A 27,110-nucleotide genomic window follows, 5' to 3' on the forward strand; every position below is an offset into this window, starting at 1 on the left:
GACTGGGGCACGAACCCGTGTCCCCTGCATCGGCAGGCGGACTCTCAGCCACTGCGCCACCAGGGAAGCCCTCACGTGTTGATTTTTGAGCAGCAAGCGGCTGGACCTGAGTTCGGTAACACTGTCCCAAGAACATTGAGTTGTTCGGTATATGTCTTGTTGGTGAACAATCTATCTGGACCACGCCACAGCACAACAGGTGGGGGACTTGCTAGATCCTGGAAGTATTGATCAATCATGTTTCTACCAGGGCCTGAGGTCTGAGACTGTGCAGGGTTCTATGAGGATCAAACAGGGAATGGGGCTTGAACGTTAAACTGGGTTTCTTAGTTTAAGTGTGTCTTCTTCTGTTGGTATAGAGAAGAACAATTTCTTTTGTATAGTCACTTTACTCAGGAACAGAGATGGGTTAGTGTTTTGCTTGATTTTAAAATTTTTCTTAGGACCTTTAATTTCCCTGCTCACTTCCTCTTCCTCTTCCATTACCAAATATTTAAGGAATACCCACCACAGAAATTGTGCCTTCCCAAGAACTTTGCCTTTTGTCCTATGCACTTTCCAGCCTCTTTCTCTAAAAAACAAAACAAAACAAAAAATACAGCTTTACTGAGGTATACTTCATGTATTATAAAATTCAGCCTTTTAAAGTGTGCAGTTCAGTGACTTTCAGTATATTCACAGGGTTTTTCAATGATTACCACAATCTAATTTTAGAATATTTTCATTAAATATTTTTACCCATATTCACTAGCAGCCACTCCCCTTTCCTCCCCACCCCCTTATCCTTATGCAGTCACTAATCTTTCTGCCTGTATAGATCTGCTTATTCTGAAGATTTCATTAAAATGGAATCATACAACATGTGGTCCTTTGTGACTGGTTCTTTCACTTGGCATGATGTTTTCAAGGTTCAGCCATATTGTAGCACATGTCAGCACCTCATTCCTTTTTATGGCCCAATAATATTCCACTGCATGGATATACCAACCCTCTTCCTTTTGCTTTTTTTTTTTTGAGATATAATTGACATACAACATTATATTAGTTTCAGCGGTACAACATAATGATTCAATATTTGTGTACATTGTGAGGTGCTCACCACAATATCTAGTTAACATCCATCGTCACATAGCTACAGATTATTTTTCTTGTGATGAGAACTTTTAAGATTTATTCTCTTAACAATATTTTCAATACACAGTATGGCACATAGAGTCTCCATGCTGTACATTATGTCCCCATGACTTATTTATTTTATAACTGGAAGTTTGTACTTTTTGATTCTCTTTACCCACTTGCCTTCTCCCTACTCCCTGCCTCAGGCAACCACCAATCTGTTCTCTGTGTCTATGAGACTGTTTGTTTGTTTATCTTCCACATACATGTGAGATCATATGTATTCGTCTTCCTCTGTCCAGTTTATTGGCTCAGCCTATGCCTCTATGTTCCATCCACATTGTGGCAAATGGCAACCTTCTTCCTTTTGGTTCTACAGTTTTTAGTGCTCTGACTCACCAGGTCTCTGACCTATTTTTAGTGTTTCTCCCTTTGAGGAAGGAGTCTCTCTCTTTTTTTTTTTTTTTTTTTTTTTTTTTGCGGTACGCGGGCCTCTCACTGTTGTGGCCTCTCCCGTTGCGGCCTCTCCCGTTGCGGAGCACAGGCTCCAGACGCACAGGCTCAGCGGCCGTGGCTCATGGGCCCAGCCGCCCTGCGGCATGCAGGATCCTCCCGGACCAGGGCACGAACCCGCGTCCCCTGCATCAGCAGGCGGACTCTCAACCATGGCGCCACCAGGGAAGCCCAAGGGAGTATCTCTTTTGAGGGAGATTTAATCTGTGTTTCACCATAGCTAGTCCTCACTGCCTTATCCTCTTTACCAATAATGCCAATACCTTGAGATTTTTCAGGTCTGTTTATAGGGACCGTTTTTCCCCTGCCAGTTCTCAGTTATGGGGGTTTGACTCTAAATATACGTTTGTGCTTTTATTTTATTTTTTACGATGAACTGCTCTTTTTGTTCTTGAACATAATCTGTGGGAATTCTTGCTAATTTATACTGAGGTTATAGCCTTCCAGTTCACCTGGGGCAAGTCCTAAGTCTTGTCTTCTGAGCCTTCACCACCCATGCAGTCCACATAGAAGAAGTCAGGGGCTCTAGCCTTTAGCAAGACTCTCCAACAGATAGCCATTTTTAGCACTTGTTTACTCTCCTGGGTTCCTGGTTTCACTACTTTTGAGGGTTTAGCTTATTACTCCTTTTCATTAAGTAAATTGAAAGTTCATTTAAAAGATGACTTTATTTCAAATTTAACATTTCAGGTGTTTCAGTTACTAGATCATTCAGATATAGTATATAATTCACCACACCTCCAGATGCAGAAATCCATCATTGTCCTGGTCTTTAAAGATATTTTCAATTCCCCTTCTTAACTTTGACCATGTCAGTCATATCTAATTTTTATTTTTATTAAGACAATTGCCATTCCTGATGTCTTTATAGGTTTGACATGACAGGTCTTTCTAGCTTTCATCCATCAGGTCTTGTTTCCTTGTGTACTTTAAGATTTGTACAACTTGATTTTCTTCAGAAAGTTATATGGGGGAATTATTTCAGCTTGGGTTTAAGAGTTTCTTTTAAGGATTTGCATTTGCTTTTGATTGGTACTTGAGGGTACTACCAACCTGGGGCTGTTTTAAAATTAATCCTCACCTAAGATTCCTTTATCTGCAGAGGTTGTGTGAATTCAGACCACAAACCTCCATGAGGGTGCGTGGTTACAAATTTTCAGTTTACTTTTCCCCATACCCAGCACGAAGCCTGAGAGAGTTGAGATTTCTTTTTTGTGAGATAGGACATATTTTTTCCTTAATTTCCTTTCATATGAAAGTCTAGTCCACTGATCTCTCATATGTATGTCTGGGTCTCCTATCAAACTCTCCCCGAGGGCTTCCCTGGTAGCGCAGTGGTTGAGAATCTGCCTGCTAATGCAGGTGACACGGGTTCGAGCCCTGGTCTGGGAAGATCCCACATGCCGCGGAGCAACTAAGCCCGTGAGCCACAACTACTGAGCCTGCGCGTCTGGAGCCTGTGCTCCGCAACAAGAGAAGCCGCGATAGTGAGAGGCCCGCACACCGCAATGAAGAGTGCCCCCCGCTTGCCACAACTAGAGAAAGCCCTTGCACAGAAACCAAGATCCAACACAGCCAAAAATAAATAAATAAATAAATAAATTAAAAAAAAATTTAAAAAAACCCTCCCCCCGAGAGTTTGGGTTTGGTCTCCCTCTCCCCGAGCCTCACGTGCTTGTCACAATACAGGCCAAATATTACCAGAGTTCAGCAGATCCCCCCAATGTGAAAGTCATCTTCAGAGCTGCCTTTACTCTCAGGATTCCTGATTTTTCTTTACATTTGGAGGTTGGAGATTTCCTTTTCTTTTCTTGTTTGCTCAGAAGTGTATTTTTAAATATTTTCTAAAAAATATTTTGTCCAACATCTTTAGTAGTTTTGCAGTGGTGGGTGCATCTATGCTATTCAATCTGCCATAATAACAGAAATGTATTTTCTCTTCAATGTATTTCAGACTTCAAATGATCACTTCTTTCCTTTGTATTTTAGCTCTCCCAGGTCAGGATAGTATCATAGAAATCCCTTGTTCATTCTCCTATTGGTGTTAGGTTCTAAAAATAGAAACTCAGAAAACAAACTCTAGATGAAACTCTCTGTGGTATTTTCCATGGCAAGGAAGTTATGTCAAAGTCTAAAGTTATGCTTCTCTCCACATCCCCGTTTTCATCAACTGGAATTTGCCTAGACACCCAGAGAGTTTGAAGTCTATGACAAAGTGGTTGTTGTTCTACTTGTGACGTTGTATATGAGAAAGATCATTTACTGACCTATGTTTAGTCCCATTCTCTCCAGCCTGCAGTCTGAAATTCTGAAAGGGTATGTAAGGGTCAAACACTGAGAAACTGAAGGTTATATTGACATAAAGGTTAATATATTAATTTGTGAAGTCATTGCTGGCGTAAAAGAGGAGAGTCAACTGTCAAGACTCAAAGAAGCCACAGGATTTGCCTGGCACTGAGCCAGTGCTGGATTTAGATGCGTTGACTCACTTGAAATCCTGCCAGAGCACCAGGAATAATGTTAAATGCATTTCTCTTACACAGTCTAGAAACTTCCAGTCAACAGGGTCACTAATCTACCAGACCTTTAATTAACTGTGACAATGGGAAAACATTCTCTTCTTCTTACACCACTTAAGGGTATCTTTGATTTCCTTGTTCCTTAGACTGTAAATCAAAGGATTCAACATGGGGGTCACCACTGTATAGAAGACTGATGCCATCTTGTCATAGCCCAGAGAATTATCCGTGCTGGGGTGCATACAGACAAAGAGTCCTGATCCAAAGGAAAACGTCACTGTTGTCAGGTAAGAAGCACAGGTGTTGAAGGCCTTGGTCCTGCCTTCAACTGAGCTGATCTTCAGGATGGTGGCAGTGATATAACCATAAGATATTACGATGATTAAGATGGATGTCACACCAAAAATCACTCCTATCACAAACTTTATCACTTGTAGGAAAAAGGTTTCAGAGCAGCAGAGGACTAATAATTGAGGCAGGTCACAGAAGTGACTGATACCATTTGGTCCCCAGAAATTGAGCTGAAGTAAAGCACACAGTTGGATCAATGAGCCAAAGAATCCAACTGTATAGGCTCCACCCACCACCTGCCCACAGAGGGTGGGGGACATGATATCTGTGTAGAGCAGAGAATTACAAACAGCAACATAGCGATCATAAGCCATGGCTGCCAGGAGGCAGCATTCAGTCAGACTCAGGCTAGCGAAAAAGAAGTATTGCATGGTGCATCCCATAAAGGAGATGAATTCAGGCTTCTGGAAGAAGTCTGAGAGCATTTTGGGTGCTGTAGAAGTAACAGCAGAAATCTAAGAAGGGTAAAGATAAGCTGCTGAGGAGGAAGTACATGGGTGTATGTATGTAGGAGTCCATCCTAATCAGGATGATGAAACCCAGGTTCCAGGCCACTGTCAAGAGGTAAGTCCCCAAGAACACTGAAAAGAGAACAATCTTGAGCTTGGGAGAATCTGAGAATCCCAAGAGGATAAATCTGGTTACTGTTGTATTGGTCCTTCCTCCAGGCCTTGTCTTGAAGTCTCTTCAAACTGCAGAAGTTTGGATTAATGATTGTCTATTTTTAATATTATGAAGCATACTTGTTTTCGATATAGTCTCATGTTTTTGGACAAAAATTATCCATAGTCAAGATAACTTTTTTAAACAATGTAAGAAATTATAAAATTATTTTAAAAAACATTGGGAATCCCGTTTCTCAGTTATATGTGATAGTTTGTGGCAAATTTTTCTGCACACACACATGTATGCACACATAAACACACAGATGTTGCCAAACTGCTGTCTAAAAATTGGTACTAGTTTACACAAGTTCAAGATTTTATGACAATATACCTTACCATCCCATTCAACACTGCCCATAATTATTTAACTTTACTCTTTGACAATGTTACACATTAAAAAAATACTTTTTCATTATTTTTTATTTGGACTTACTTTATTGATTTACTTATATATTTTTTCACCCATTTGTTTAGTAGGTTGTTTATTATTGATTTGTAGGAGCTCTTAACATATCAAGGATCATAACTTTCTCCCTCATACCTTTTGCTAAATCTTTCCCAAGTTTATCATTTAAATAATACCAATATTGTTTATGTTGGGTTTTCTACATGGATTTCTTTTATTTTTCGGTACTCAATTTTCTATGATATTTATGGTTCCTGGCCTTGGTATTATACTGAAAAGTATTTCTTTACACAATCCAAAAGTCTTTTTAATATTCTCTTTTAATTCACTTGTATTTTTATATTTACATTTAAAATTTCTGAAGCATTTCAATAGACAGCATGAAGCACAAGTATGAGATTATTTTGGTTTTGTTTTTCCAAACTCTCCCAACACAATTAACTGAATGATTTCTCCACTGATTAAAGTCACTTCTATGATAAGATTGTTTATGGATTCCCTATTTTGCCCAATTTTTAATCTAACAGTCCATGTACCATGTGTCCAGTCCTGCACATTTTATAACTACTTATGACTATATTTTATTAAAAATAATAGAATATTTTGATGAGTGGTAAGAAAAACATTCCCTCACTTTTTCACTCTGAGATCACTTTTTTTAAAATAAATTTATTTATTTTATTTTATTTATTCATTTTTGGCTGTGTTGGGTCTTTGTTGCTGTGGGCAGGCTTTGTCTGGTTGCAGTAAGCTGGGGCTACTCTTTGTTGCGTTGCATGTGCTTCTCATTGTGGTGGCTTCTCTTGTTGTGGAACACGGGCTCTAGGCACGTGGGCTTCAGTAGTTGTGGTGCACGGGCTTAGTTGCTCCGTGGCATGTGGGATCTTCCCAGACCAGGGCTCGAACCTGTGTCCCTTGCATTGACAAGCAGATTCTTAACCACTATGCCACCAGGGAAGTCCCTGAGATCATTTTGATGGTCCTCATATTTATGTCTTCAAATGATCTTTATGATGAACTCAGGTAAATAAAAAGGCATTTTTATGGCATTTCATTCTTACATTAATTTGGGGGGGAAATAACAGATGATTTTACTTTGTTAAGTTGTTCTATAAATAACAAAAAAACACTAACAATTTTAATAAATATGATAATATTGAGACTATCAAACTTGACTGAGTACCTGGGTTGATTCCAAGCTCTGTCCCTACATTGTTATAGTTTCTCTGTGTCTTCAGTCTCCTCATTGTAAAATAAGATAATTGTGGCTATTCTCCTTATATCATAGGGACCTTTTTTTTTTACAAATAAGGGAACAGCAGTCATGGTAGGAAAACACACTGAAAGAAAGGTAACCTAATATTTTAAGATATTATTTTAATACCCCCAAAAGACGATCATTTGACTACTAGGAAAGGAAAAACTGTACTGACTCAATACCATCCATCAGTGTCCCCAGTGAGGCCACAAGATTCAGACTATGTCCCTACAGTAAGATCTGAATCACACGTTTATGTACTTAGAACACCTTCAGTATAGATAGAAAGAGTCTATCAGCTACATTTATAGCATAGTTATATTTTAAGAAGTTAAACAAAGGTTTCTTTGGAAACACCAGTTGCGGTGGTGTTTCTGCAGTATGTTTTGTCATGTCTGTCCTGAAAATACCTGTGCTCTGGAGATCCTGAAGCCATAAGATTATTTTTGAAATTTTAGAAAATGCTTTCAGTGAAGTTGATTGGTTTTTGATCCTTATACCTTTGACACATTTTAAACAAAAAGGGTTTTTTTAATGACAAGGTAGAAATGGTAAAATATTCATCAAAAAATACATTTGCTAATTCAAAAATAAGAGAAAATGAAATAAAGTATTTAGATAATGATGATGATTAAAACTCCCAGTAGTAGAGAAAGGTTACATAACTAGAAAAAAATAAATAGAATGTTTCATATTTATTCCTCAATTATTTTTATGTTGTTTCCTTTTGTTATCTGTTATCACCCCCCACTGTTCATTCAAGACCAAACATATAGCAATCAAAGTCATTGGTTGTGATTAAAAATAAGAGGTCCAGAATAGTAAAATACATACTGCTTCCTCAGTTTCCTTCAGGCATGTGAAATGCATGGACAGGCCAAGCAGCACAAGTGCAATCCTGTCACCTGTGATGTCAAAAGGATGACATCAAGAGCAGTAAACAGAGGGAATCTTTTAAGGAGCAAACTTACCATTCTTCTATAATTGTTTTATTATGGAAATTCATTGCATATACAATGTTTTCAGAATCCCACATAAAAATAAAATTTATGGAAAAGTAGCTTTAGAAGTTTGAAAATAAATGCAGATGAGCAGTTGCTCTACATGGAAACACCATTTCTAACATTTTGGAGAACTAACCAACGGCATAATAAATTATTCATATGCTTCCAACAGCACAAGTTACCAAGAGTAGTTTAACACTCAGTTAAGAAATAAAGTCATTCTCCTATCCTTGCTTTCTATCTTTCTCTCTTAACTTAATACAACAAAATGTTATATTTCCAAAATAAAATTTTACATCCCATGAGATAAATATTTTACATTTATTTCTTTTTAATAATAAAGCCCAAATTAAATCACTATTTATAAGGCACAGAAATGTTTCTCTGTTCAGCAAGTAATTTGACGTTATTGAATATCTAACATCTGCCAGGCGCCAAGTAAGACTCTCATTTGGGAAGGAAGATTAAATAAGTATTTCAGATGACTCCTGGACCAGTTCACTATTGTCATTCATATATTTTCAGAAAGGAAGGTGAAGAAAATAGGTGATTTAATATGAAGAGGGAAATACACAATGTATAAAGGTAAGCACATTTTCCTGCCTACACTGGAAACCTGTCCCTCTTATGAATATGGGGCTCCTTCTTCTATGCTCCCTCAGCATCTGTATATTTTTCTAGTACAGTAAGAATCTCACTGTTTTTATATAAGTTTGTTTGTTTGTTTGTTTGTTTGTTTATGGCTGTGTTGGGCCTTCGTTGATTCGCGCAGGCTTTCTCTAGTTCTGGGGAGCGGGGGCTACTCTTTGTTGCAGTGCCCGGGCTTCTCATTACGATGACCTCTCTTGTTGTGGAGCACAGGCTCTAGGCGCGCGGGTTTCAGTAGTTGTGGTACGTGGGCTCAGTAATTGTGGCACTCGGGTTTCAGTAGTTGTGGCTCGGAGGCTCTAGAGCGCAGTCTCAGTATTTGTGGCGCACAGGTTTAGTTGCTCCACAGCATGTGGGATCTTCCTGGGTCAGGGCTTGAACCTGTGTCCCCTGCATTAGCAGGTGGATTTTTAATTACTGTGCCACCAGGAAAGTCCCAGAATCTCACTGTTCTTATTTTATTTTTATGAGTTTTCCCATTAGACTTTAACCTGTGCTTTTAGGCAAGAATAAATATATTTTTAATATTTCTTTAACACCTAATATATCAGTTATATATTGATGTGTAACAAACTACTTCAAACTTATTGACTTAAAACACCAACAATTTATCATTTCTCATGCTTTTCTTGGTGCATCTGCTGGTCACACTTGGATCCTTGACATGGCTGTATTTATATGATGGTTTGGATGGTCTGAGATGACCTCACTTGTTTTAGGTCTCACCTAGGATGGCTGAACTGGCTGGGATGGCTGAAATTCTCTCTCCACATGGCCTTTCATCCTAGACTCTTCTAAGTGTGATCTCAGGGTTCCAAGAGAGCCAGCTCCAACAACAAATGCTCATCAGGCCCCTGCTTGTGTCAAATGTGCTGATGTTTCATTGACCGAAGTCAGTCACATGACCAAGCAAAGAATCACTGTGGTAGGGGACTATACAGGGACATGGAAATAAGGAGATGTGATCCATTGGTGTCCATTAAACTAACAATGTACCACACTGAGGTTTAGTTTAGTGGCTGAACCAGAAAATGTAGGTATGTACCAAATATTTGTGGAATTGTAGTTTATTCAGCTATCTCTTCTGGAACAGTGTAGAAAAAGTGCTTACTATATCTTGACTGTATCAATGTGGATATCTTGGTTGTGATGTTGTACTATAGTTTTTAAACATGCTACCATTGGGGGAAACTGAGTAAAAGGTACACCAGCTGTTACTGTATTATTACCTTAGAGCTACATGTGAATTTACAATGATTTGAAGTTAAAATTTTAATTTAAAAGTACTTAATGGCGGCTTCCCAGGTGGCGCAGTGGTTGAGAGTCCGCCTGCCAATGCAGGGGACACAGGTTCGTGCCCCGGTCTGGGAAGATCCCACATGCCGCGGAGCGGCTGGGCCTGTGAGCCATGGCCACTGAGCCTGCACGTCCGGAGCCTGTGCTCCACAACGGGAGAGGCCACAACAGTGAGAGGCCTGCGTAACGTAAAAAATAAAAAAATAAAAATAAATAAAAGTACTTAATGGAAATCCTACAAAGGAGAAGTAAACTCTAAGGCACCTCATTACTGAGAGCTGAGTCCAAGGCAAAGCTCCAGAAATCAGCCCCCTAATTTTTACCTGTCCTCAGTTCCAGACCTTGCTCAGCCGTTTGAGGACCATAAGTAAAGATCTCCCAGGGCCTTTCTCTAGTACCTGTTTCTCTCTCAAGAGAGACCTCAAGTCTGATCTCTTCCACATATTAACTAGCATAAATTCTTCAAGGTTTTTTTTTTTTTTTTTTTTTTTTGAGGTATGCGGGCCTCTGACTGTTGTGGCCTCTCCCGTTGCGGAGCACAGGCTCCGGACGCGCAGGCTCCAGACACGCAGGCTCAGCGGCCATGGCTTATGGGCCCAGCCGCTCCGCGGCATGTGGGATCTTCCCGGACCGGGGCACCAACCTGTCTCAACCACTGCACCACCAGGGAAGCCCTCTTCAACGTTTTTTTTCTTTCTGCGGTACGCGGGCCTCTCACTGTTGTGGCCTCTCCCCTCGCGGAGCACAGGCTCTGGACGCATAGGCTCCGGACGCGCAGGCTCAGCGGCCATGGCTCACGGGCCCAGCCGCCCCGCAGCATGTGGGATCTTCCCGGACCGGGGCACGAACCCGTGTGCCCTGCATCGGCAGGCGGACTCCCGACCGCTGCGCCACCAGGGAAGCCCTTCAAGGTTTTAATGTAGATGACACACATACTAGTTTCAAATACTGATGTGGGGGTCTTCCTAGGTATATATTCTGTTGGTAACTGGAATAAGAATTTGGAAGAAAGCAGATAGACACCCTATCTTTAGAGTCTTCTTTTTTGAATGTAGCGTTCATTTTTTCCCCAAAGTTTCTTTTTAAAGGGTAGATTTAATTATGTAACAATAAACCAAAAATAAAAATTTAAACAAGGACTTTACATATCAAAATATCAGTATCTATCCATGTCCAATTGCTCCTCAGTCTAATATTTAGACATCGAAGGTGTGTCAGTATGGAACCAAAATCCTGATTTAAGTACCAAAATACCAAATTTTTGTATTTTGATTTTCAGGTTTTGGTAAGAAAGGATCTGATACTTGATAATTAAAACAAAACAAAAACAAACAAAACAAAAAAATCTGTCTTGGATAATATCAGTCTGGCACTCACAAAGCCTGGAAACCTGGAGGGATAACTTCATTTTCCCTTTGTATCTAGTTGTTTTGACATTGTATTAATTTCCTAAGGCAACTGTAACAGGCTACAGTCGCCATCATAAATGTGGAACTGCAGATACAGAGGGCCAACAGTACCGCCCATTTTACACAAGGGACTTGTGCAACCACAGTTTTTGGTATCTTCAGGGGCTCCTGGAACCAATCCCCATGTATACTAAGAGACAAATGTACCACAAACTCAGTGTTTTAAAACAAAAAATTATTCTATCATAGTTTTGGAAGCTAGAAGTCCAAAATCAGAGTCTCTGAGCTTAAAGCAAGGTGTCAGCAGAGTACGCTCCCTACAGAGAGCTCCAGGGGAGAATCGGTTCCTTGCCGTTTTCAGCTTCTTATAGCTGCTGGCATTTCTTGGCTGTGGACACATCACGCCAGTCTTCAAAGGCAGCACTTTCATTTTCTCTGTGTTCTTCCTCACATCACCTTCTCCATGGCTGTATAGAATCTCTCTTTGTGTGATGTGTGTGATTGCATTTAGGGTCCACCCAGGGGAATCTCCCAATCTCAAGAGTTTTAAAAATCACATCTGCAAAGATTTTGCCATAAAAGGTAACATTTACAGGTTCCAGGGATTAAGAGCTGTTATCTGGGGGGAATGGAGGCATTTTCAGCCTACAACAGATGTCAAAAAATAGTCTTTGGGGCTTCCCTGGTGGCGCAGTGGTTGAGAGTCCGCCTGCCAATGCAGGGGACACGGGTTCGTGCCCTGGTCTGGGAAGATCCCACATGCCACGGAGCGGCTGAGCCCGTGAGCCATGGCCGCTGAGCCTGCGCGTCTGGAGCCTGTGCTCCGCAACGGGAGAGGCCACAGCAGTGAGAGGCCCGCATACTGCAAAAAAAAAAAAAAAAAAAAAAAGGTCTTTGTTTAGGTTTTAAACTTGAAAAGAATATCATGAAGTCAAAAAAGTAGAAGGTCACAGAGTACAGGCTTTAAGAGCAGACAGATCAGGGGTTCAGATTTCAGATTTGCTCTCACTAATTGTGTGACTTTGGGCAAGTTACTTACTCTCTTTAAGCATCTATTCTCTTATTGCTAAATGCAATCTTGAAGGGTAATTTTGAACATTTAGAGAAATGTCTGGTTCCGTATAAAGCCTTGGTAAATGTACAACAAATTATAGTTAAACCATTTTTATTATTAACGATGAATATAAAATTGGTCATTCATTAGGGTCTAGTAATATGCTAACAAAAATAATATAGTTCAGGTGAAGAAGCTAAAGCTGTTAGAAAATTTTGCATTTGCTTCTGAATATATATGACAGTATAGAAATTGAGGCTAAAACCTGAACTTCTTGAATTCCACACATATTCAGGTAAAAGTTCAGCGTTTTGGTTGAACACAAATCTTTCAAAATTCTACCAAGTGCATCTGTTGAAAATTTCTTCTGCCTCCCCTGGCAGGTTGATCATATATATTTCCTTTGTAGGGTCCCAAACCAGGAATAAGGATGCTGTGAATGATTACCTACAAACAATTTGTAGAATGTATCTGAAGCATACCCAACTTCAACAGCATAATCTGGGCCCCTCACTTTTACATGACATCATAAGAGAGGAACACAGTGGATACTCTCTGACTTACGTGTCTCCCTCCCTCTCCCCTTCCTTCCCCCCTCCCTTTCTCTCTTCCTTCTCTAAACACTAAGTGTCCAGTATGTGCAAATACTGGACTACTGAGACTATAGTGAGAATAACACATAGACTTTCTCATCAAAGAGCTTGCAGTCTCTCAGGGAAGGCAGACGCCTAAATACTTAATTACTATGAAGGGAGATGTGTTAATAGTATGAACATCAAAATAAGGTTTTCATCTAAAGATCTCCAAGTACATGCTATTCAGGATTGTTTATTAATGGATGTGGGAATTAAGGGAGAGAGGTTACTATTTTACAGATGGTATGGCTTAATGATGTTCAAGTCAAATAGATATGGTTTCAAATCCCATCTCTGCTACCTGTGTGCTCCTGAACAAGCTACTCAACTCTTTCAAGCCTCTGTTTCTTCATCTGTGAAATGGTCACAATGCTAGTAACTTCTTCATATTCTTTTTGATTCTCTACCCCCATTATAAGTTTGCAAAGGTATTTCCTAAGGGCTTCCCTGGCAGCGTAGTGGTTGAGAGTCCGCCTGCTGATGCAGGGCACACGGGTTTGTGCCCCGGTGCGGGAGGATCCCACATGCTGCAGAGTGGCTGGGCCTGTGAGCCATGGCCACTGAGCCTGCGCGTCCAGAGCCTGTGCCCCGCAGCGGGAGAGGCCACAACAGTGAGAGGCCCGCGTACCGAAAAAAAAATATATATATATATATTTCCTAAGATTACATCACAACAATGTACTTAGAAACATAACTCTAGTATCCTGCATGGTTATCCTGACTATAGAAGGATATTGATTGCATTTTCAACTCCAGTCATAAGCTAATGGCAAGATTGTACTTGTTCATTGAGACATAACACCAATTACCAAAAACTCTTAATAAACTGAAAAGGACTTTTTCAGAAAGGGATTCTAGGTATATTCCTGAATGAATATGGACTTCATATAGACTTGGAAGAGGAGGAAGAACATGAGCATTAGAGTCTTGGGCCAATAGCACTTACTGCATGACTTGACCAAGCTACTTGAATCTTTCTGAAGCTCAATTTCTTCATTTGTGAAATAGGGATATCAAGATTGGTGGTAGGGTCATGGTAAAGATAGCATGAAATCTTACACCTATGGGACCTTACATAATTCTTGGAACAGGGTAGAAGGTTGCTCTATTTTTGTTTCTAATATTATTATTAAATTATCACATTTCCATTTTTTTACCTCCTCATGACTCAATTTATATTAAAACTCCAGGGAATTTTTATCTTGTTTTGTTCTTATGACAAATAGATAATACACAATGATTTCCCAAGCTAGGTTTTAATTTCCTGAAGGTCAGAGATATTTTCATGCACCTCTGGTTAAGTTCTCTGCTCCCTAACCATGAATACTGGCCCCTAGACAACAACACTGAACACACAGAAATTGATGTAGTTGAATTTTTCTACTATTTTATGATACAATGATCAAAATATTTTAAACTCATAAAATGTACTTAAGTATTTCAAATGAATTAGGCACTATCTTTTTTTGAGTATGAAAATCTTATGTGTCCATCAACAAATATTTCATTTCTCTTCTCACTTCTACTGTTATTGGGTGAGTTTAGAAGTCTCGTTCTCTCTAGGCATCCACTAAGAATCAAATGCTTCTAATAAAAATTCACCAGCATTTTCCGAAGTCTGAATAGGGTCGATGAAAACAATGTGACTGTGAAGTCATTTTTCTAAAAACTAGACAATCAGTCTATTCAGGAAAAGGAAATCAAGCAAATTAAATATCTGGTATCACTGTAGACTAGTTTTTAATTGAGTAAGCCATTTCAGTTTTCAACTAGGCTTTGTAGCATGATTTAGTGAGTCTTGGCAAAAGTTATTTTATGTTACTATCATTTAAAATTGAGGCTGTGGGTTCTTGTTATTATTGTCAAACATAATTAAAATTACTTTTTAAAAAGGCTTTCTTAAAGGTTTTGTCTTAGAGTATAAATATTATCTAAATACTGTCACTTTCCCTGATTTTTTTTCATGTTCTAAACAAGTAGAAGAAATAAGAGATAATGTAAATGGTTGTTAGAGACACAAGAAAGTTGATCTTGCTAAGCAAGTATCTTAAGAAATGGTGATTGATCACAAAGTGATCAGTTTCCTAAGAGTGCTAAGTGCATAGAGAGGAGTGACTAACATTGTCAAATTAGAAACACAAAGGAATTTTTCCAACTAAAACACCAAGCAAGGGTTTTGAAGAAGTAAGAACTAAAAAGATAGTTAAGAATATAGGAAGCCACAGGGACTTCCCTCGTGGCACAGTGGTTAAGAATCCGCCTGCCGATGTAGGGGACAGGGGTTCGATCCCTGGTCCAGGAAGATCCCACATGCAGTGGAGCAATTAAGTCCGTGTGCCACAACTACTGATCCCGCAAGCCACAACTACTGATCCTGCATGCTGCAACTACTGAAGTCCGCACACCTAGAGGCTGTGCTCTGCAACTAGAGAAGCCACCGCAATGAGAAGCCCACGCACCACAACGAAGAGTAGCCCCTGCTCGCCACAACTAGAGAAAGCCCATGCACAGCAACAAAGATCCAATGCAGCAGCCCCCCCAAAACCAAAAAGAACATAGGAAGAAGCCACTTCTTCCATCAATTATTTCCAAACGTTCCATAAATGCTACCAGATCTTGACTAGTAGGAATGTGCAGCTACCCTCAATACTCCTAATAGTAAATAAGAATGTACTTTAGACAGGATAAGAATAATGTAGGATCATTAAAATCTCAAGGTTCTTTCTTTGGGCTAGAAATATATTAACTCAGTGTAGTAATACAGTTTACCTTTTATTATGTTAAATCATTGCTCTTCGTTGATCACTTATTTTGTGCCAGGCACCGTCCTCAACAATCCACATACATTTCATTTATTTTCATACAACCCCATGGGCCTTGTTTTTTTTTTTTTTTTTGTGGTACGCGGGCCTCTCACTGTTGTGGCCTCTCCCGCCGCGGAGCACAGGCTCCGGACGCGCAGGCCCAGCGGCCATGGCTCACGGGCCCAGCCGCTCCACGGCATGTGGGATCCTCCCGGACCGAGGCACGAACCCGCGTCCCCTACACCGGCAGGGGGACTCCCAACCACTGCGCCACCAGGGAAGCCCCTAGGGCCTTGTTTTTTTAATATACATATGGGGAAACTGGGCATGAGGAACCTAACTAACCTGTCCAAGTTCAAGCAGCTAGTCAGTGCTGCGTTTTTGGACCAGGTCTTGTAAACTCTTAAAATCCTTGCTACTGAGCACAATGCTAACGGAATGGAAAATAAACTATTGTTTTAATTAAATTATGTGAATTAATTATTACTTAATACATGCAGCTTTTTTTGGCCATGGCCTGCAGCACGTGGGATCTTAGTTCGCTGGTCAGGGATCAAACCCATGCCCCCTGCAGTGGACGTGCAGAGTCTTGACCACTGGACCACCAGGGAAGTTGCCATACAGCTCTTTTTTATTTTATTTTATTTTATTTTTGCGGTACGCGGGCCTCTCACTGTTGTGGACTCTCCTGTTGCGGAGCACAGGCTCCGGACGCGCAGGCTCAGCGCCCGGCCATGGCTCACGGGCCCAGCCGCTCCGCGGCATGTGGGATCCTCCCGGACCGGGGCACGAACCTGTGTCCCCTGCATCGGCAGGCGGACTCCCAACCACTGCGCCACCAGGGAAGCCCAGTATACAGCTCTTGATAAACACAATCTTTTCAAATCATGACATTGGGGTGGGGGGGGCATGTGTAAGGTAGTAAAAGAAATTATAACAAACTCTCTGTACGAAAGCAAGTTCCCAATTCAAGATATTATTCACTTAACTGCATATTGTTGTTTCTGTTAAAATTCTCCACTGAGGGGAAACGTATTACTTCCTAGTAGAAAGGACCTGAGCTCTGAGCAAGTTTGAAGCATAGCGAGAAGAGAGAATGATGGTAGGAAGACATGCCAGGTAGAGGAGGGAGGCTCCCAAATTGGGTGTCAGGGTCACTGAATACCATTACTATATACCCCATGCCGCCATTGACCACAATTCTCACCCAGATGTTTGTGAGGAAGGTGGGCCACTGATGGTTGTTTATTCCATTGGAGTCTGGGAAACCTAGCAGCTTCCACTGCCCCTTCCTGGTCTGGACACTTTCCATGCCCTAGATTCCTAGGAAGGTCATTGAACAGTTACTTTCAACCATCTTCTAAAGGAACATTCATATGGGAGGACCTACCCTCTCCAGACTCTTCTTTGGCCATGCAGTCTCCTGGCCAGCCTAGATAAGAGAGGCAATTCTGGGCTTCCCTGGTAGCGCAGTGGTTGGGGGTCCGCCTACCGATGCAGGGAACACGGGTTCGTGCCCCGGTCCGGGAGGATCCCACATGCCGCGGAGCGGCTGGGCCTGTGAGCCATGGCCGCTGAGCCTGCGCGTCCGGAGCCTGTGCTCCGCAATGGGAGAGGCCACAACAGTGAGAGGCCCGCATACAAAAAAAAAAAAAAGATTAAATTTTATCTAGCATTACTGGTTTCTCCAAACATGCTTCCCACCATTTTACCAGAAACACTTTACAAATAATATTTCTATGAAAAGTTTCTCAAGCTTATCACTGACCAGTATTTGTAAAACCCTAAGCTACTCGGCTTGCTTTTTTTTTTCCAGCTTCTAATATGATAGAATTTGCCCCCAAAGCAAGGCATGTATTAGGTAGCAAAACTTTATTGAGTGTGTACTGTGTTCCAGGTACTATTCTGAATCCTTTTATGTTTTATCTCATTTTAATTTATCCAACAGAATTATGAGAGATGTACTCATATTATTCCCTTTTTACAAATGAGGAGACTGCGAGTCACAGCAGTAAAATACCCAAGGTCACACAACCTATGAATGGCAAAACTGGAATTCAAATCCAGGCACCCTAACTCAAAGCCATATCTTAAAATCTGCACTCACTTGTTCACTAAAATGATATTAACTGCTGCACTAATCTTAATTCTAAACAATTATAGAGTATAAAACGCTATACTTGGTGGTTTGGATGATGTAAATAATCCAATAAGGAGCCTAGAGCTCAGAAGAGAGATGAGAAATGTGCACATACAGGCATAATACAAGACAAGAGATAATACGTGGTATGAGAAAGACATAAAATTTTGTGGTCAATCACCAGCCAGATGTGGGCAGAAAGTTTGGAAATCTGAGAAGGCTCCTGCATAGCCTTTGCAGGACTCTCTCACAAAAGATCTCTAGAAAGGCAGGGACTATTTCAGAGGCATTATTGTACGAATGAACAGGGCAACGACAATGTGTTTGAAGGTGCTGTCAATAAATGACCACAACCTTAGCTGTGCAAAAGCTTTTAAGGTTAACTAGGCCCCATTTGTTTATTTTTGTTCTTATTTTCATTACTCTAGGAGGTGAGTCAAAAAAGATCTTCTGGGGGTTTATGTCAAAGAGTGTTTTTCCTATGTTTTCCTCTAAGAGTTTTACTGTGTCCAGTCTTACATATAGACATTTCACCAAAGAAGACATACAGATGGCCAAGAGACACTTGAAAAGATGCTCAACATCACTAATTATTACAGAAATGCAAATCAAAACTACAATGAGGTATCACCTCACACCAGTCAGAATGGCCATCATGAGAAAATCTACCAACAATAAATGCTGGAGAGGGTGTGGAGAAGAGGGAACCCTTTTTCACTGTTGGTGGGAATGTAAATTGATACAGCCACGATGGAGAACAGCATGGAAGTTCCTTAAAAAACTAAAAATAGAACTACCCTATGACCTAGCAATCCCACTACTGGGCATATACCCTGAGAAAACTATAATTCAAAAGGACACATGTACCCCCAATGTTTATTGCAGTGCTATTTACAATAGCCAGGACATGGAAACAACCTAAATGTCCAATGACAGGGATATGAATGATAAATGGATAAATGAGATATCTTAAAGGAACATCTCAAAGTGGCCACTATTTCATGTTTTCTTTCCATTTCCGTCTTTTTTTATTTGGTAAGCGGAGTCAAGTGGAGGTAAGTATGGGGAGGGGATGAATGGATAAAGAAGATGTGGTGCATATATACAATGGAATATTACTCAGCCATAAAAAGGAACGAAATTGGGTCATTTGTAGAGATGTGGATGGACCTAGAGTCTGTCATACAGACAAGTTAGCCAGAAAGAGAAAAAGAAATATCATATATTAACGCATATATGTGGAATCTAGAAAAATTGTACAGATGAAACTACTTCCAAGGCAGAAATAGAGACACAGATGTAGAGAACAGACATGTGGACGCAGGGGAGAGGGGGAGGGTGGGATGAATTGGGAGATTAGGATTGACATATATGCACTACCATGTGTAAAATAGAGAGCTAATGGGAACCTGTTATAAAGCACAGGAAGCTCAGCTCAGTGCTCTGTGATGACCTAGAGGGGTGGGATGGCGGGGGGAGGGAAGTCCAAGAGGGAGGGGATATAGGTATACATATAGCTGATTCACTTCATAGGACAGCAGAAACTAACACAACATTGTAAAGCAATTACACTCCAAATAATAATAATAATAATAATGATATGACCACCACATCTTTTCACATAGATACTTTCAAGAAATAAACAGAAAAGATGTGATGCTGACTGATTGCCAAGTAAGTGAGACAAACTGGGGTAGCATTTGTCTTCTTTCAAGAGGAAGATATAAGGGGGTATTAAAATGTTTTGCTGGCATAACTGAGGGAGAGGGAAATCTCAGGCTTGACCACTGCGAAGCTTGTGCCCACAGATGCCTAAGAGATAAAATTTCCACAGCAAATGCCACTGTACACAGTGAACTATGATAAACCAGTGATGCTGTAGTTAATCTCAGGACACCTTGTGATTGCCATGTCATTTTTCTCAACCACCCCAGGGTCCATGACTTCTAAATGTCCATCATTTAGTTTTGGTTGCCTCTTATTTATCAAGGACTCCTCAGCTTTCTCCTGCTTTGGGTAAAATTTCACTAGAGATAGCATTTATCTCAGCTATCTTCCTTCAGCTTTTTCTCACACCATTCTTTTTTCTTTCTTTTTTTCTCACACCATTCTTGATCATATATTTCCCCCTCCCCATACTTACCTCCACCTGACTCCACTTACCAAATAAAAAAAGAAGGAAATGGAGAGAAAACATGAAATATTGGCCCCTTTGAGATGTTCCTTTAAGATATCTCATCAATAGCCCTTTCTAATATTTACTTAGTTGACTTCTTAAAGGTTCGACATAGGGCTTCCCTGGTGGCGCAGTGGTTGAGAGCCCGCCTACCGATGCAGGGGACACGGGTTCGTGCCCCGGTCCACGAAGATCCCACGTGCCGCGGAGTGGCTGGCCCGTGAGCTGTGGCCGCTGAGCCTGCGCGTCCGAAGCCTGTGCTCCGCAACAAGAGAGGCCGCAACAGTGAGAGGCCCGCGTACCGCAAAAAAATTTCAACATATTTGTAGGCCCGGAAACAAACTCAACAGCTTTGTTTATCAAAAACAATATGGACAGGGCTTCCCTGGTGGCGCAGTGGTTGAGAGTCCGCCTGCCGATGCAGGGGACACGGGTTTGTGCCCCGGTCCGGGAGGATCCCACGTGCCGCGGAGTGGCTGGGCCTGTGAGCCATGGCCACTGAGCCTGCGCGTCCGGAGCCTGTGCTCCGCAGTGGGAGAGTCCACAACAGTGAGAGGCCGTGTACCGCAAAAAAAAAAAAGAATAACTCACGGGACCTCCCTGGTGGTGCAGCGGTTAACACTCTGCGCTTCCAATGCAGGGGGCCTGGGTTCAATCCCTGGTCAGGAGACTAGATCCCACATGCATGCTGCAACCAAGAGTTCGCCTACCACAAGTAAGGAGCCGGTGAGCTGAAACTAAGGAGCCCGCCTGCTGCAACTAAGACCCAGTGCAACCAAATAAGTAAATAAATAAATATTAAAAAAAAAAAAAGAATAACTCACAACTCTTCCTCTGGGTCTGGGTCCTCTCATTTTGAACACCAATCAAGTGAGTCAGAGGTTTTCCAGCCCCCTACTTTATGCTAGAGTGTACTGACACACCTACCTATTTAGATCTTCCCTCAACAGACTTGCTTTTCCAGAATAACAAGGCTGCCATGGAAAAGGACCCTTTATAAAACTTAGACTTCAAGGACAATGATACTCAGTTATTTGTAAATCTTTGAAATTCTTCCTAGATCCTAAGCCCTTGATATTCCTTAGAGCAGAGCCCCTAGTGACTCACCTAACACTTCTGAAAATCTTTATTCTTCTGTGATCCTTTTACTTTGTGGTGTACCCTGGTATTCAGAAATGGCCAAAAGATATTTCAGTTTCTGTCTTCTGAGATTATCCCATTCATCAATGCTATGAGATGAACACATGGTCTTTTGTTAGCAATGTTTGACTCACTTCAGAAACAACCCAACTATGAAGGAAGAGGGCTCTAAATGCTTATGAGCCTTCTCCATCACATCTAAGAAAGGACTTGGAGCACAACTCAGAATGAAGAAGGAGCAATTAAAACCATGCAAGCTGTATATAACCTCCCTCCTGGGTGATAGAAGGAAACCAACTCTGTTCATTGGTCCCGTGCTTAGATTCCAAGATCTTCCTTCGTGGTGTTAATCTTTTGAGACATTTTGATAGCAAGGAAACCTCCTCTTTTTTTTTTAACATCTTTATTGGAGTATAATTGCTTTACAATGTTGTGTTAGTTTCTGCTTTATAACAGAGTGAATCAGCTATACGTATACATACATCCCCATATCTCCTCCCTCTTGCATCTCCCTCCCACCCTCCCTATCCCACCCCTCTAGGTGGTCACAAAGCACGGAGCTGATCTCCCTGTGCTATGCGGCTACTTCCCACTAGCTATCTATTTTACATTTGGTAGTGTATATATGTCCATGCCACTCTCTCACTTCGTCCCAGCTTACCCTTCCCCCTCCCCGTGTCCTCAAGTCCATTCTCTATGTCTGTGTCTTTATTCCTGTCCTGCCCCTGGGTTCATCAGTACCATCTTTTTTTTTTTTTAGATTCCACATATATGTGAGAAATTTCCTCTTACCCTGCAAGAATCATGGGGCTGATATACAGATCACTTCCAACCTTGTTATCTATAAAATAAATTATGTCACCAAAACATAGGACCAATCATCAGGGACCTCTGTCTGGCAAAAACACCAGGAAGTAGGGAACCTGCAGCAATGCTGTGTCTGATTCTTTACAGCAGAGTGAGTTTCAACTCTCTACCATCCTATTTTGAATGAGTTTTTGGTTTTTGTTTTTTACTTTAAGATGGAACTCCATAGATGGATCATGTTCAGAAAGACCTTACAGAGATTTGGAATCGGGAATAAGAAACATAAATAGGGCTTCCCTGGTGGTGCAGTGGTTGAGAGTCCGCCTGCCGATGCAGGGGACACGGGTTCGTACCCCGGTCCGGGAGGATCCCACGTGCCGCGGAGCAGCTGGAAACTATCTGAATTAGTTTCCAGATATATGCCCAGTAGTGGGATTGCTGGATCATATGATAGCTCTATTTTTAGTTTTTTAAGGAACCTCTATACTGTTCTCCTTAGTGGCTGCGCCAATTTACATTCCTACCAACAGTGTAGGAGGGTTCCTTTTTCTCTACGTCCTCTCCAGCATTTATTATTTGTAGACTTTTTGATGATACCCATTCTGACTGGTGTGAGATGATACCTCATTGTGGTTTTGATTTGCATTTCAGATATTTTCTAATTGTCTTAAGCCCGTCGGGGTTCAACCCTGAAACCCAGAGTTGGAACCAATCCCACTCAAGCAATGATGGCTGAGGACAGAAAAGGTTATTTTCCCCTTCAAACTAACAAATATTTTCCCCTTCACAGTGAGTTACACCTAACTGTAATTGTTAAACAAAATTAAATCAAATGAATAAAGAAGGCTAGAGTTTTCATCAAAGGTGTTTAACTGGCTGAAGCAGGAAAATCTCACATATAGCCTTCTGTTGAAAAACTACCAGGGATAGCATGTCTGATGAAAAACAATTCCAGAACCTTCAGAGATCTGGAAGCCACAGACACCAAAAGTGTTAAACAGAGAAGGAATACTTGCTTTGCCTTTGGGTAAAAAGAGGAACTGCAAGAAAAAAAAAAGTGTCATCCAGACAGATAGCACAGATGATAACAGCAAATTATAAATAGTGTATGTCACAGGATACATGGAATAAGTAAAGGAAAGATTGGACTGGTAGGAGTGCTGAGATGCAGGACTTCCCAGAACCCACCTCTTCTTGATTAGCCTCAAGGACACCTCCCAGCTGCTTCTCAACCCCAGAGAGGTTGTATTCTAGACTGGGGGTCAAGTTGAAGAGTGAGACGAGCCCTGCTATGCTACTTCCTTAGCTTATAGTTGTTAGAAAATGGACTATGGGTTTTATTGTGTGTCTGATATAAGGACTTCCTCCCTCTGGTCCATATGGATCAATTTTGCTCCTTAAGGATTCCTTAAGATGAAAACAACCCAGCCTTCCTTTGCATAAAAAAGAGGTTTTATTAGAATAAAGAATATACCATACAATATCAACGTGATACTTTACACGTGCCAGTTTTTCTACTTATGTTGATATATAAGTCCAATCAGACATCGTGATTCTATTTCAGAAGAACTTTGAGAGAGATGAAACCTCTGTTCTTCCATGAGGTCTCCCTGGATCCCAGATGCCTGTTTATTTCTAGAGTGTGGTCCCACCAAAGTGTATGGTTTGTCTGTCTTCCAACCAGATGGTGCCAGCCATCTAGTCTGGCTACACCGATGGGAGATACTGCCACATCCAGTTTATAACAGTTCCAAGCCATGACCTCAAGAGGCTGCCATGGCTATTTCTTTACTTGTAGGAATGGAAGGAATCTCATCCCTGGCCAGATCCACATGTGGTATTGCACATAGGAGATTTGGGCCATCATTAGAAAGGGATAGGGAAGCATGAAGAGTGAGGATGGAATAAAAGCAGCAAAAGTCAAAAATAAACAGTTGGTTTTTTCTTCCCCAGTTATTTAGGAGATGTTAACAGACAAGGAGATGCACCAAGAATTCAGAGAAAGTAGCCTTGAGACAGGCTGGGACCTGGTACCCTTGGCTGCAGTGCTGCAATGCTTGCATGGGGACACACCTCTCCTTGGGCAACAAAATACAAAGAAACTGTATGGGACTAAAAATAACTGCATGCATGCACAGTTAGGGCAAATTCTGGACAAAACATACAAAGAGACAAAAAACCCAACAGCCACTTTTGAAGAGCCCAGAGCAAAAGCAGGGTACTGCTCATGCCCCCTGCACACAACACTCCACCTAAGGGGTGGGAACACCACCTAAGCAACGCCCCCCCAGCCCAACCCCTGGACACACCCCTACCTTCACCCATATAAGGAACAAGCTCACCCCGCCCCCATGCCCCCCCTCAGGGAGCGGGCAAGCAAGGGAACCTGTTGTTTGTTCTCACTTCCCTGTGCTGCAGCAGGGGCCCCAATAAAGCCTTGCCTGAATTTCTTGCCTGGCCTCTGATCAGTTTCTATTAATTAAGGAGGCCAAGAACCCTGGTTGATAATAGTGGTAGATCAAGATGATGGGAGAATTCTAGGATACATGTTTTATCTCCTTCCAGGCAAGACCTCAGACTCTCCCTGCTCAGTTGTAGGTCAGGGAAATCCAAATCCGTTTTCTGGACACAGGGAAGTGAAATGCAAATGTTTCCTTATTCGTGTGGATCATCGCAAAATAAGCAAACTTTAGGTTTGCCTAGGTTTAAGACCAGAAACATGAGACTAGTAATCTTTAGAAAAAAGTTTAAAATCTCATCAGAGCTCATTTAATGCATCAGTTACTAATTTGTGAATGAGTGTGTGTATGGGGGAGTGGGGGTAATCATATATACCTACCAAAGAATTAGGGAAATGTAGAAGGTAGATATAGACAATACTCAGGTTTCTGGAAATGCTAAAAAACAAGCCACAAAATAAGATCATAATAGATAATTAAAATGTGTAAACCAGGCATTTTAGAGACAAAATATTTCTTAGATCAAAAGAAGGAAAAGCTGTCAATTAGTCAACGTGTAAATAATATATTGATTAAAATGGAAGATGGTCACTTAGAAGACAGAAAAATGAATGCTTGGGGAGAAAAATTGGTAGCTCCCTGGCCCAGGGCCTCAGCCTATCTGGATGCGGTAGCCGGGCACATCAGATGTTGATATACGTTATCCACTTTGCTTTGATTCCTGTCTCTACAAACAGACTTTCAATTGTAATTTGCCTTTCCACGTGGTTTCTTCAACTAGAGGAAAAATTGTGCCACTGGCACAAGTACAAACTTGGGGGCTTTGTTCTTCACTGAAAACTAAAAATGGCATCCTGGCTTATGCAGCCAGCTATTCTGAGCTTGGTTAACTTCAGGCCATCTGGAAAAGATTTTCAGACATTGCAAAATGAGCACCACACCCTGAGTTGTGGTAATGTTACTAAAGTGAATTTATCTCCAGCTAGCTAGTCGCCCCCTGGAGACAGATGTCCCTCGTCCTGTTTCAAATAGCTATAAAATATCTGATTCTTTTAGTGACAAAAATATTCTGTTTGATGTATATCTGATCTGGGTATATGCTCCATAATGAATAAACTTCTTTGCAAAGTTTTATTTAACACTTGGCTTACTGTAAACCCCAGATTCGTTTTGCTTTATTCGTCTTGTGCCACTCCCCATCTTAAGCACTAGATTTAATTATTATTAATGAATGAGCATTACTTTCTCCTGGGTAGTTGGGCAAAGTGCAAAAAAGCCTGTCTTCTCGGGCTTCCCTGGTGGCTCAGTGGTTGTGAGTCCGCCTGCCGATGCAGGGAACACGGGTTCGTGCCCCGGTCCACGAAGATCCCACATGCCGCGGAGCAGCTAGGCCCGTGAGCCACGGCCGCTGAGCCTGCGTGTCTGGAGCCTGTGCTCTGCAAGGGGAGAGGCCGCAACAGTGAGAGGCCCGCGTACCGCATTATCTTCTCAATGAGAAAAGAATATTGCCATTACTAGCAAATATAGGTTTGGCCAAAAAGTTCGTTCGGGCTTTCTGTAACGACAGCATTCAAAAACCTAAACGAACTTTTTGATCAGCCCAATATATATGTGACCAAAAGAGATTTTTATAAAGACTTTATAGTCAGAATTGTTGTTCATCTAAAAAAAATTAGAGATAATAATAGACCAGTGACAGCTCCACATAAATCCAAAGCATGAGGCTTCTTTTTTCTTTTTCCACTCTGGCAGTAGGAGAATTTAAGATTAGCTACCAAAGGTAAATTGAAAGATAGGGGCTCAGTGAACTGGAGTTCATGTAAAGAAAGGTGGAAGGAAATGGCAACAAGGAAAAGGCAAGGTGTCCAGGGAGCTGATAGAGTCACCACAGTGGTAGCATTTCCACAGGCAGCCAGTTCCATGACCTTGAGTTCTTTCTATTTCCGCAAAGACTGCTCCCTATAGCAGAAGAAGTAGCAAAGGAGAGATGTTATAGGCATGCCTTTTACTGAGGCTATTATGTCCCAGTTTGAGTAGACATTATGAAGCTATTTACTTTGTCTCTTTTTAGCACATTAACCTGGATTTCTCCTGATTTGTACAAAATTGACTAATAATGTTGACTAAGACTTCCCTGATGGTGCAGTGGTTAAGAATCCACCTGCCAACTCAGGGGACACGGGTTCTATCCCTGGTCTGGGAAGATCCCACATGCCGTGGAGCAACTAAGCCCGTGCGCCACAACTACTGAACCTGAGCTCTAGAGCCCATGAGCCACAACTACTGAGCCCGTGTGCCACAACTACTGAAGGCTGCACGCCTAGAGCCCGCACTCCGCAACAAGAGAAGCCACTGCAATAAGAAGCCCGCGCACCACAATGTAGAGTAACCCCCGCTCGCCGCAACTAGAGAAAGCCCACGCATAGCAACAAAGACCCAACGCCGCCAAACGTAAATAAATAAATACATTTATTAAAAAGAAAAGAAAAAGCAGAAACCAGTATTTCCTGAGCAAGGGAAGTTGGGAAGGATTCATTACATATTTAAGGATAATATTTAGGGAGAGGTAAAGGGCAACTTGGATGTCATCAGGCCAGACCAAATTATCATTTTTAAGACGAGGTAAGCCCATACACATTTTGCATTAAGAAAGATAGGCTGGCACTGATATAATATCCAAATGAGGAAATATATATGGGTGTGAAAAAGC

General features: G+C 41.4%; 1 protein-coding gene across 1 annotated transcript in view; it reads right to left on the bottom strand.

Moving 5' to 3' along the window:
* Positions 1 to 27,110, bottom strand: part of LOC308620841 (uncharacterized protein) — a gene marked incomplete at both ends in the record, with an annotated part of 52,884 nt that overhangs the window by 9,789 nt on the left and 15,985 nt on the right. Inside the window, 4 exon segments of the mRNA XM_081240730.1 lie at positions 76 to 278; positions 4,119 to 4,126; positions 4,225 to 4,946; positions 4,948 to 5,184. Of these exon segments, the coding sequence (XP_081096856.1) occupies positions 76 to 278; positions 4,119 to 4,126; positions 4,225 to 4,946; positions 4,948 to 5,184 (1,170 nt within the window).

Source organism: Mesoplodon bidens (genome assembly GCF_964165515.1).
Source record: "Mesoplodon bidens genome assembly, chromosome: 7".
NCBI classification, from domain to species: domain Eukaryota; kingdom Metazoa; phylum Chordata; class Mammalia; order Artiodactyla; family Ziphiidae; genus Mesoplodon; species Mesoplodon bidens.